The 11,549-nt window shown below is 38.7% G+C and overlaps 1 protein-coding gene across 1 annotated transcript; it reads left to right on the top strand.

Annotated features, from left to right (window-relative positions):
* The first annotated feature begins 4,027 nt into the window (after window positions 1-4,027).
* On the top strand, window positions 4,028-10,777 carry LOC139715854 (uncharacterized). The gene is made up of 6 exons (XM_071627389.1): window positions 4,028-4,381; window positions 5,899-6,174; window positions 7,232-7,314; window positions 7,875-7,899; window positions 9,914-10,017; window positions 10,599-10,777. The coding sequence occupies exons 2-6, from the start codon at window positions 5,927-5,929 to the stop codon at window positions 10,775-10,777; spliced, it is 639 nt and encodes a 212-aa protein (XP_071483490.1). The 5' UTR covers window positions 4,028-4,381; window positions 5,899-5,926.
* The last annotated feature ends 772 nt before the right edge of the window (window positions 10,778-11,549 follow it).

Here is an 11,549-nt window from a genome sequence, read left to right as displayed (position 1 = left end):
TGTTTTTTCACTATATTTGCAGAAAGACGCGCGCGCGGAATTTCAACTTTGACGCCAGTGCATTCCTTTGTTATAGGTCAACATCGATCGGAAATCAGTGGATATTGTTACTCAAAGTATCAGGAATCCAAATCAGTCAAAAAAATTGCATTTTCATGTTGGTTACGCCCTCTGCGCGTGAAATTGCGCGGACGGACGCGCACGCGAGAAAATGTTTGAAACGCTTAAAATTGTCTGAAACTTCGAGATTTCCCATTGGGAAGTCGTTTTGAGCCTTTTAAAATTTTGACGCGCGCGTAGGCGCGCGTAATGAAGACCTGGGTAACTAGCGTTAAAAAGTAAGATAGAGCGTGACCTGAACTTTATGTCCACCGAAAATGATGCAGAAATGACATCTAGTTATGAAGTTATGATCGATCATGTGACAAGGTCCGAAAATCACAAAATGGCGCCTAGATGACGTCATAGATATGTTACTGTCATGAAAACCTTATTGTGGCTAGATATTGTTATGAGACATGTTGACTGAAAATTTCATGTCATTCCGTAATGTCATTGTTGAGATATTGACGACACAAAATTGTCCAGAAAGAAAGAAGAATAAAAAACGAGATATGAAACTCGTCACGCTGACGAGTTAGGTGATACGCTTGGGGTCATCAGGTGTCGGTCATCTGTGATCGACAAAGAAAAGAATGTGATATAGGCACCTTGAAGTTATATTGAGCGTGCATGCAAAACCGTTTCTCTAACCACTCGGCCACGGGACATCCCCGGAAATGATAAGGCAAAAAAGAAATGTATAGATATTACAGGGTGGAAAAGTCAATGCCCACTCAACAATCGTGGCCGCGTGAACATGTATTGCATTGCTAGACGGAAATGCGGCCTTGTAACGACTGATGTCGCTATGCCATTTCTTGCAACTTGGGAAAAATACGCGCCGTAGACATAAAGCCTATAATCGGCTGGTTTTGATACCTTGCCTTTAATCACAATTTTCAGTGTGATGACGTCATCAAAGTACAAAACAATGACATGGTCTTGAAAGACAATTGTTCAAAGTACAACACCTCCGTCGTCGTCATTACATACTATGATCGGTTAGACAAAGTGAGTCTGCAAAATTTTGCAGCAGTCGAAGCAATGTGGTCTCCAACACAAAAAAGAGGGATATGGCGTGTGTGTGTGTCTGTGTGTGTGTATAGGTGCGTTTATATACGAACGTGATTTCTACATGGACGAATATGTAATACAAAATTGAAGAAAAAAAAGTAAAATAGCTAAGTATTTTGTTTCGTGATCTTGTGGGGTTCGAACCCGCAACCTCACGTCTCTGAGACGTCGCCTTTAACCACTCGGCCATACGTCTCGGCGAGAAAATATGAGGAACGGAATTTATGTATGTGAAAGCTGAATCGGGAATCGTTTTGTCCACATTCCATTCTCATTTTCAGTTTTAAACTGCAAAATTTTCAACCTGATGATGAGATTTCAAAAAATAAAATGCATGATTACTGAAGCTTATTGTCTCAGCTACAACACACTTAAGTTTCAGAGGAAATGAAGCAAAATCAGCTGAGATAAAGGTGCTTAAACGTTGTCAAGTCAATGCATGGTTTAAAAAAAAAATCACCTCCCATAGACATAACACGTAAACTTGTCCGATTTTGCATCTTTACCTTTAATCACAATTTAAGGTATGATGACGTCATCAAATTTCAAAACCATGACTTGGACCTGAAAGGCAAATGTTCAAAGTACAACATATCTGAATTTGGGATAATATTGAGCTTAAACAACAGAGATACGAGCAAATGAATGTCAGAAACAGTACCTCAAAAAAATTAATTCCACTTTTTTGATTTCAGATGATGATATGATGACGTCATAATATATTTAGGGAAATATTGATACTTGAAACGTTATTTTCAATTCATATGCTTTTGTAATATGCAATAAAAACATAGGGTCACCTGACGTTTTAAAGAGCTATGGCGAAATAAACAAAGACATGTTTTTCGCTATATTTCCACATAGACGCGCACACGAAATTTCAACTTTGACGCCAGCGCATTCCTTTGCTATAGGTCGAAATTGATCGGAAATCAATGGATATTGTTACTTAATGTATCAGGAATCCAAATCTGTCAAAAAATGTGCATTTTCATGTTGCTTACGCGCACTGCGCGCGGAAATGCGCGGACGGACGCGAACGCGCCGAACGCTTAAAATTGTCTGAAACTTCGAGATTTCCCATTGGGAAGTCGTTTTAAGCATTTAAAAACTTTGACGCGCGCTAATGCGCGCGTAATGATGTCCTAAGTAATTAGCATTAAAAAGTAAGATAGAGCGTGACCTGAACTTTATGTCCATTGAAAATGATACAGAAATGACCTTTAGTTATGAAGTTATGATCGATCATGTAACATGGTCCAAAAATCACAAAATGGCGCCTAGATGACGTCATAGATATGTTACTGTCATGAAAACCTTATTGTGGCTAGATATTGTCATGAGACATGTTGACTGAAAATGTCATGTTATGCCGTCATGTCAATGTTGAGATATTCACGACACAAAATGTGCCAGAAAGAAAGAAGAATAAAAAGAAAGAAAGGAAGATTTTGACAAACACAATAGGTGATACGCTAAAAGCGTATCACCTAAAAATAAAGAGAGATTTTGACAATCACAATAGGTGATACGCTGATAGCGTATCACCTAATAAAGAGAGATTTTGACAATCACAATAGGTGATACGCTGATAGCGTATCACCTAAAAAGAAATAAAGAGAGATTTTGACAATCACAATAGGTGATACGCTGATAGCGTATCACCTAAAGAAGGTAAGTTTCGCCTATTATAGTGTAAAGAAAAGTATATTAGTACATTGCAGTCCGTGGATTGATTGATGATGATTCCCCCAAAGAAACTAGATCGTGATTCAATCTGTCAGCATTTTCACTTTTCACAAAGTTTACTTTGTATCACTCAAGAAGCACAACCCTTTCAAGATGAAGTTTAGAAGAGTGGCGATTGAAGCGTAAATCACAGGTGAATTTCAATTAGTACACCAATCAATTATCATAATCCCATTCTTCTTCAATTACCATACAGCACTTTTTCTTAAACTGGCATAGAGACCATGTAGATAGTATTTTGCAAAATCTCTCATTATCAGAGTGAAGAAATATGACCAAACATATTTCCGCTCCAGTGTCACGACAAAATTTATCCCCAAACTCCGCTATCTGGCTATGTGCCCCCATCTACTCCCTCTCTCTGGCTCAATTATTTTCAAACGGGTAAATACGGGATGGATTCAATCTCACCTGTTGAGAAAACATGTGTCTTTGATTACAATTCTGCACAAAGATGCAATCTTTTGCCCTTTGTTCTCGTGTGGAACGCACCATTACTTGCCAACAAAGGGGCCAACACAAACAAAACTCATGTTTCTATTTACTCAGTGGATCTTGAAACCACTCGAACACAAACTGTTCGCAAAGTTACCGGTATCGGTCTACTGCTATCGAGATGGTCGAACCCTCAGAATGAGTGAACGCGCGTGCACACAGAGTCATGCGTGTTTGGAGAAAAAAAAAAAACACGAAAAAGAACGAGAAATGTCACTGTAAAATTAAAAGGCGAGTAAAACTTGCAATCTTACGGTAACTCTCAACGTAACCAGGAGAGGAAGAAATAGATTCTTTTGGAGTCTGCAGCAGTATGAGCGTAAAGCTTTCAAAGAATTCTGCTTGGATCTAACAGACGGTCTAAGGTCATCTGACATCAGTTTTACCATTTTGCTCACATTTGATCACATTTTTCTATGACATGACGTAATAATCTTCACTGACACACCAAGGGTCTTAACTTGAGGAGCGAGAAGAGAACACTTCAAGCCGAATTCGCGAACAAATATTGTCTCTCCTTGTCTAAATAGACGGTTTCCCATGCAACAACACAGAGTCCACCACTGCACGTCTTGCATGTACACGTCGAGAGCCAGTAATAATTACGCCCGCGTTAATTACCGGTAGGCCTATGGACGGCTCATGGAATTCTCGTTTGCAGCTAATAGTACAAAAGGGCAGCATTGATTTTCTGTTGATATCATTTTGTTGCTGGGTGAGATAATACATTCATCAGACTTCACTGATTCAAACATAAGACAGCGGAGACATGCACGCTCGGCTGTACCAAATCTGGATGGATAAATTGTGATGTTGGCGAACGGTGGACAGCGTATTGTAACATCCTGTGTCGTCTGCCGATGCTACTGCTAATGTTGGACTTTGGATCTACACTCTCTGGCTGAAATGCTCCATTTCCAGCTGTATATTGTCAAAGTGTCGGGGTAACTTATTAAAATTGGTAAGTATGTTTCCAAATATCTATGGATTTTTGAAACGCATATTGGTCTATACTTGGGTGTCACTAGTCGTTCTTCTATCCTGATCAAACTTCATGGCTTCTGTTTCCGTGCGTTGTTGGGTTTTTTTTCCAAGTTTTCCATAGTCATTCACATGAAGAACATTGATATGCTTTGCATTGATTTAAGTCATTGAACTTAAAGGCATTGAATGACCATAAAAATACTGTAAAATAGAGATCGAAAGAATCTCCTGCTATAAGCAGCATCATAACGTAACACGAAGCATGTTTACTGTATGGTTTATAATGTTACCGTTCTTGACATTTAGCGAAATGGCTATTATTCGACTCACTCAACGAATTCGCTAGCTACAACGCCGTTCTTTTTAGTTCATCTGTGTTGATAATGTTGAAAGGTGGGGGCTGTGGACGAGCGCCAACAAAATCATGATCAGTAAAAATGACAGACTGGAAACGGATTCTCTACTAGAACAGGATTGAATTTGACTTTAACTTTACTCGAATTCGATGAATATTTTTGAAATCGAAGAACATGATGTAATAAAGTAAAATTACTTTTACTCTGGAATGACACACAAACTGGCGTTGGCACAAAAGATAAGACTGTCGGTACAGCAAACGTATTTCTTAATAAGCACACTCTTTCAAATTTACATTGATGGACAAAATTCGTTGTTATGGTATGGATAGGTATGACGATATAAAAGTTGGGTTTCTGACCCAATGTAAAGGTACAAAACTCTCAGAAACCAGGATGAATTTACCAAAATGTAGTCATCATAACATGATAATAAATGCAGAGATACGGTCAGACTATGCCATTTTGTGTAAAAAAAAGAGTGAAAACAGATTCTCTTCAAAAAAGAAATGAAAGGCAAATCAACACTTTAAATGCTGTTATTACTCCTCCAACCTTCAGTAAAGTGTTACATTTAACACTCAAAATGCTAAATTTTGCACTCAAAATGTTGAATGGCAAATCTAACATTTCGAATGTTAAATTTAACATTTTCCAAAAAGAATCGAGGAGTGAAATCATTAAAATGTTGATTTACCTTTTCATTTTTTCAGAGTGTAGGTGAATTGTGATAAATAATCCAGAAGTGTTCAATGAAATGTTATACCTCTGTTAACTGAACGATAAGATGAGACAATAAATTAAACTAGACAAAAAAGAACAATCATTCCTCAGTTAATGCGAGATTGAATATGGAAAGATGTTTTCGCACATAATGTGCTCGCATGTGCACAATACTATTTACTGAACATTACAACTACGTCTATGATGAAATTAAGAGTACAGTGGAGCCTGGTTGGTTCACGCAATATTAGCAGGCCTACTAAATTTGATAACCTTTTTAACTGCTTAAGTTTCTACTAGATTTGTATTAGAAAATTGACATCTCAAACGCTCTTATCCCGTGTTTATTGCTGTTTATTGCTGCTGATCTCTAACCTCAATCAAACGTGTTATTTCATTTCCTTGTTTTGTTTAGCTCTCTCGTACACACATTTCCAGCGAAAATGTCTACTAGAAATAAAGGTTATCTTAAGACCGGCGCCACGTCTTCGAGAAATGGCGCCACACCAGACGTGACGTCTGCATCACCTTCACGCCATGGTGATATGGGCGTGGCTACAAGTCACCTCTTCTCATTGGAGCACGGGGATCACGTGACAGACACGGACAGGGCACTGTTGGAGCAATTTACGGAGCAGGAGATCCGCGATCTGAAAGCCGTATTTAACGTGTTTGACAAAGAGCAAAGAGGGTAAGTTTGGCATCATAATTCTCAGTCGCTGTAAGCGCATGATGACATGTAAACACTAACGCTCATATCAAAGTAGAAAGAAAAATGTCAATGTCCAGGGGCCCGTTTCATAAAACTCGTCATCAGTGACAACTGCCACATTTCTATGACAAATATGCTCTCAGCCAATCAGATGCAAGGATTTCAGTAGCTTGTCACATCTATGACAACTTGTCACTGATGACAAGTTTTATGAAACGGGCCCCAGGAAGTACATTTCATGCACATCTATATATACTGTATCATTGTCAATACCAAATTCCACTTGTTATTTTCTCAGTATAATGATGCTTACATCTAAACAAGAATGCATCGAGAGAAAAAAAAATCCTAGAATATCTCTAATTCCAACCTTAGTGCTACACAGGTAAACATGAACAAAAAATATTAATATTGCCCCAGCCCTGGCTGTGTTTTTTTTTTTCATTGAGAGAACGAATACACTCGGCAAATTGTTCGGAACTTTTGAATTTCAGTTTAAAAACACCAAACGATATTTTCAGACGTCCGTAGATGGAATTGCAAAGTCTAACTCAATCGTAGGAATCACTTTTCAGTCTTGGGACTTAATGATTCGTATTGTCTTTTTTTTTTCTAGAAGACCTTTAAGCAGAATGACACTCTTTCAGTAACTGATAAAGGCCATGCACAACAATGAAGAATCCTATATCTAAGTAAGCTTGTAGTTAGTCTGTTCTACCCCTTCGACTATAACGAGTACATACATTTTTTTTTTCTTTTTGGTTGCCGAAATTTCTTTTCGTAGCCAAAGGTGTTGTCGTGCGTGTGTGCTGGACCGGGGGTTTGTGGGGGGGGGGAGGGGAGTCGGTGGGGGATTGCTAATTGCGAATTGATCGCCAAATAAAGACATTAGATACACTTGATATCTAAAGCGACCGACATGATAAACTTAGCAGAGAATGATGATATGCCGTCGATTAAAAGGAGATCATTATTTTTATCTGGCCTTGTGAGTGTTAAAATCGTTTTTCTTTATTTCACTAATTTCTCCTCCAAGCTACATTGACGCCTTTGAGCTGCGGAGAGCTCTTCGCGTGCTTGGCTTCAAGCTGTCACATCGGGAGACTGATGAAGCGATAGGTGAGTTATACCACGGTAACAGGTCATGCACAAAGCTAATTAGTAGTTACCTTATTGCTGCTACCATTATAAAGATATGCTATTTTCTTCTTTGCGCTTATTGTATATAGGGACAGTTAAAACGAAGCCCTGCAGTGCAGTGATACAATACATCATGACTTTTCAGGAATTAAATAATCTTCCATAATGGAATTTCCAGTGAAATCATAGAAGGGCTTACATAAGCTTTCTTCATTATCAACCAACTAACCAAGAAAGACAGGAAAGTTTTCTCCATTACAAGATGCCATCGGCTGACGCCGGCGCTTATAGTTTTTTTTTTCTTCAGTGAACTAAATAATAAAGAAATTATGTTTGATTTAGAGATAATATTAAATGATGAAGAAAATTGTGTTTAATTTAGAGATAATATCAAATGAAGAAGAAAATTGTTTTTGATTTAGAGATAACATCAAATGATGAAGAAATTTGTGTTTAATTTAGAGGTGATATTAGAATTGAAGCACTTCACCTTTAACTCCAATCAATCTTTTTTTTCATTGTCTTCTGAATCTCCGCAGTGGACCTCGGACGAGGGATAATCGGGTACGTACGTCCAGACGTCACAGTTTTGATTTTAGAAAGAAGAATGAAACCTAAATACACCGGACATGTAGATTATTATGTGGGTCGAGAGAAAGTAGCAATACAACAGTGAAGTTTGGGGAAAATCGGACAACCGTTGAAAAATTATGAATTCTTAAAGTTTCGGTGCCGCCATTGCCAGATGAGAAGAATACATTATTTTGTGAGAGAATTTAACTTATTTTCACTTTTCGAAAGCGTCATGAAAGAACACTTGACTTAACTCTCTCAGAAAGCAAGGGGAATGACAGTATAGGCCTACCCTTAACAAATGTCATTAACTAGTTGAGGGAATGTGTATACTTTTCATTTTAAAAAGAATGTATGATTTGAAAGTTTTTTTATATTTCGTTTTTATCGTTATCCATGCGTGACGTTTAGAACTTAAACAGTTTTTCCATCCAGCCATAACGGCACCCCGAAACTCATAACTTTGCAAAGGATCGTCCGATCGAGTGTATATTTGGGTTTCATTCTTCTTTAATGGAAAGACTGCAAAAATCTGTTCAGAACCCTACATCGGAGAAACTTCATCAATGTCGTAAGATAGGAAATACCACTCAGGTTAAATTTGTCGTCTGTGATTCGTGTATTCATTGAATGATGTATATATACGTATATGATAAGAGCTAATCTTGAAAGTAACGTCAAACTATCTACTCGGCAAAGACAATCCCATGTGAGGGAGAAAAGTAGCGGGTAGCGGGTAGTGGTTGCCCGTTGTTCCATGGTCACTAATAATTGATGTCGGGTCAACAAATTTCGGAAAAAGGCTATCTCCTGGTCGCTCGATCGGAGAATTTGTATTTCATTTTATTTCAGGCCAATACAATTTCTGATGTTAAAATTTTCTCAATTTCAAATATTGTGTCGAGCCCTATAGTGCTTAACCCTAACTTACCTGGGTTATTTAGCGAGCTTGAATTCCGGGGGGGGGGGGCATTATGGCCCCCCTTCAGATCTCGGCCGTTGATCGCGCGATCGCCGCAAAATTTTGCATGAACATAAAGCCGGATGTAATCTACAAGACTGTTAAGTTAAATTTTCAAAAAATTTGCATTTTTTATTTTGAATCAATTGATTATGCAAATATATGCAAAAACCTAATTTTCGTCTGTAATTGGTTCATAAAAGCTTATGGAAAGCTGATCTTTGGTGTAAATATTTCTAGTGACATTCCAAACATTTGTGCGTAAAAAAAATTTCAGTATCAAAATTATTTTTTTATGTTTTTTGTTTTATCAATTTTTTTATGCATTTCCTTGTTTTTTCGAACTTTTGTTTTTGTTGTTTTTCAGCAGAATTTGTCATACACATTTTTTGAAGCATAATTATACTCAAATAAATTGATTTCAGCCATTAAAATTTAAGATATGACTCTTTATATGAATTAATTGAAAAAACACAATTTGTATTGACTTAGTACACAAAATCACGTTTTTGAGCAATTTTGGGGTTGACGAAAAACTTTTGAAGGGGCGTGGCTTCGGAACGGTATGCCCGGGCGTGACAAATTTGGTCTCAAAAGTTGCGCGAGACTTGAAAGTAAAAAGTCAGTGAGCGGCGCGGTCAAAAATTTTTGCGCGCCAGAATGGTCGCGAAATTCGTCGGGGGGGGGGGATTTAAGGCCCCCCCCCCCCCCCCAAGTAAGTTAGGGTTAAGTTGTATTACGTTCTGGGCTTGTGAGACTCTAAGTACGCCATTCCGCCCATGCAGTTTTCAAGCACTCTTCCCATGTATTGATTGATTTAGCATTAGGGTGTATCTAGATTTACACCTCTCCCACAAATCTTTGAACATTCTATATATCCATGTAAATTCAGGGCTTTTCGGGCTCGGTAACCTACAAATTAAAGGAATTTTAAAAAGATCCATATTTTCCAGGTCTGAGGGGCTAATGTGCTATTTATCATATATTTGTGAAGCAACTTTGCTCCGCTTAATGTGGCCGCACTTTGTATGGTTTCTATGGCAGGGAAATCAATTTCAAGGATTTTTTGGATCTGGTAGCACACCGCCAAGGGGACAGTCGGGACATCTACGCCGAGATAAACCAGGGGTTCGATATGATGGACTATGGTGAGATTCACACTACTTCGTCGATCACTGTTATTCAATCCTGTGATTATCTAATCCCTGTTAACCGAAAAATAAATTTCTAGACGTATATTCCTGAACAAGGCTCTATGTATGGAAAGTTGTCCGGATATAGGATGCGATAGTCACTGACATTGACAATGATTCATGTCTTTGGGTGAATCAATGATGATTCTTTCAGTTATGGCTCATGAGTTAGGAAAATTTGGTATACAGTTCAGCCCATCAACCAATCTCTCCATTAATTGGCACGTTCAGCAACCACTCAAGTGATGCAGCAGCAAAAATATTTTTCGTCAACATCGTCTGCGTCAATTTCCTCTACTTTTTTTCTCCTCCTCCTCCTTTATATTCTTTTTTTCTTTCCTCTTTATCTCTTTGTTTTCGTCGAATGTTGTTGTTATTTTGATTTTATGGCGCGTGTCATTCAATTGTGAATATTTACGCCTGAAAATGTAAATATTCACGTTCTAGCTTTCGATGCCCTCGTCTCTCCATTACAATTTCTTTTTGTAATCATTACTCGCGTTCTCCCGAATCCTTCACCTCACTCCTCCTGACAGGTAAGAAGGGCTGCCTGACGGTCGAGGACCTGAAGCTGGTTGCTAAGGAAGTGGGGGTAAAGGTCAGCGACACCATGCTTCGGGAGATGGTGGAGGAGGCAGACACGACGGGGGACAACAAGATCAACCGAGACGAGTTCGTCGCCGTCATGCTGCAGACCAACATGTACAAAGAATGATCACCCCTTTGTATGACGACTAAACGGGGCAAACTTCAATTCAGAATCGCATAATGGGAATACTGTTGACATTTCCTTTGGAACATCGCAGAAAGACATTGTGTGCTGACATTCTGCGATATTCCCAATACAGGCGGTATTCAACTGATGCTATGTTGGTCAACATTGTTCTGCCTAGAAGTGGCCTTCCCAGGTGCGAGACCCCTGTATGATGCCTGCTAATGCTAACGGGGACATAAATTCACTATACAGGTAGAAAGAGAGGAAAATCGCGTGTCTTTTATTCCTCAGAAAATAGTATAGGCTATACAGAAAGTGGATTCTGCGGTGTAATCTTTGAAGTTCGGACACGCCAATCCGCGATTAAGATCCTTTTGTCATTAGGAATCTGAGAACAAAAGTGGTGTGTTTGACATACCTGCGCAGTTTCTCGCCAACTTTTTGCATGGTTCTGCCGGAGGCTCGGATCAGTCCACTTGGGACTATTATGTGAGACTTACGTTGCATTCAATTTAATCATTTTCATCACAACTGAACACTTGTGACTATTCTGTTTGCACAGCTACTTGGCCTGTCCACCGATAAGGAGTATACGCAGGTGCTAATGTGAAACTCTGGATTTACTGTATACTCATAATCTCTTGCTGTGTCCAAATAAAACTTTCGCGACCACTCTAATCTCAATTATCACAAAAAGCCCTAAGAGAAAGAATCTCCTCAGGAACACGAACAAAGAGAGAGAGAGAGAGAGAGATATGTGAAAGTGTCATAA

This window comes from Diadema antillarum, unplaced genomic scaffold, assembly GCF_040938485.1.
Source record: "Diadema antillarum isolate AM-2024a unplaced genomic scaffold, OU_Dant_1.0 scf00000057, whole genome shotgun sequence".
NCBI lineage: Eukaryota > Metazoa > Echinodermata > Echinoidea > Diadematoida > Diadematidae > Diadema > Diadema antillarum.
This window is presented reverse-complemented; position numbering and strand designations above follow the sequence as displayed.

Coding starts and splice junctions, on each gene's coding strand:
- LOC139715854 (XM_071627389.1), top strand. CDS start 5,927: ATGTCTACTAGAAATAAAGGTTATCTTAAGACCGGCGCCACGTCTTCG. Junction 6,175..7,231: donor TTTGACAAAGAGCAAAGAGG/GTAAGTTTGGCA, acceptor TTCTCCTCCAAG/CTACATTGACGCCTTTGAGC. Junction 7,900..9,913: donor CTCGGACGAGGGATAATCGG/GTACGTACGTCC, acceptor TTTCTATGGCAG/GGAAATCAATTTCAAGGATT.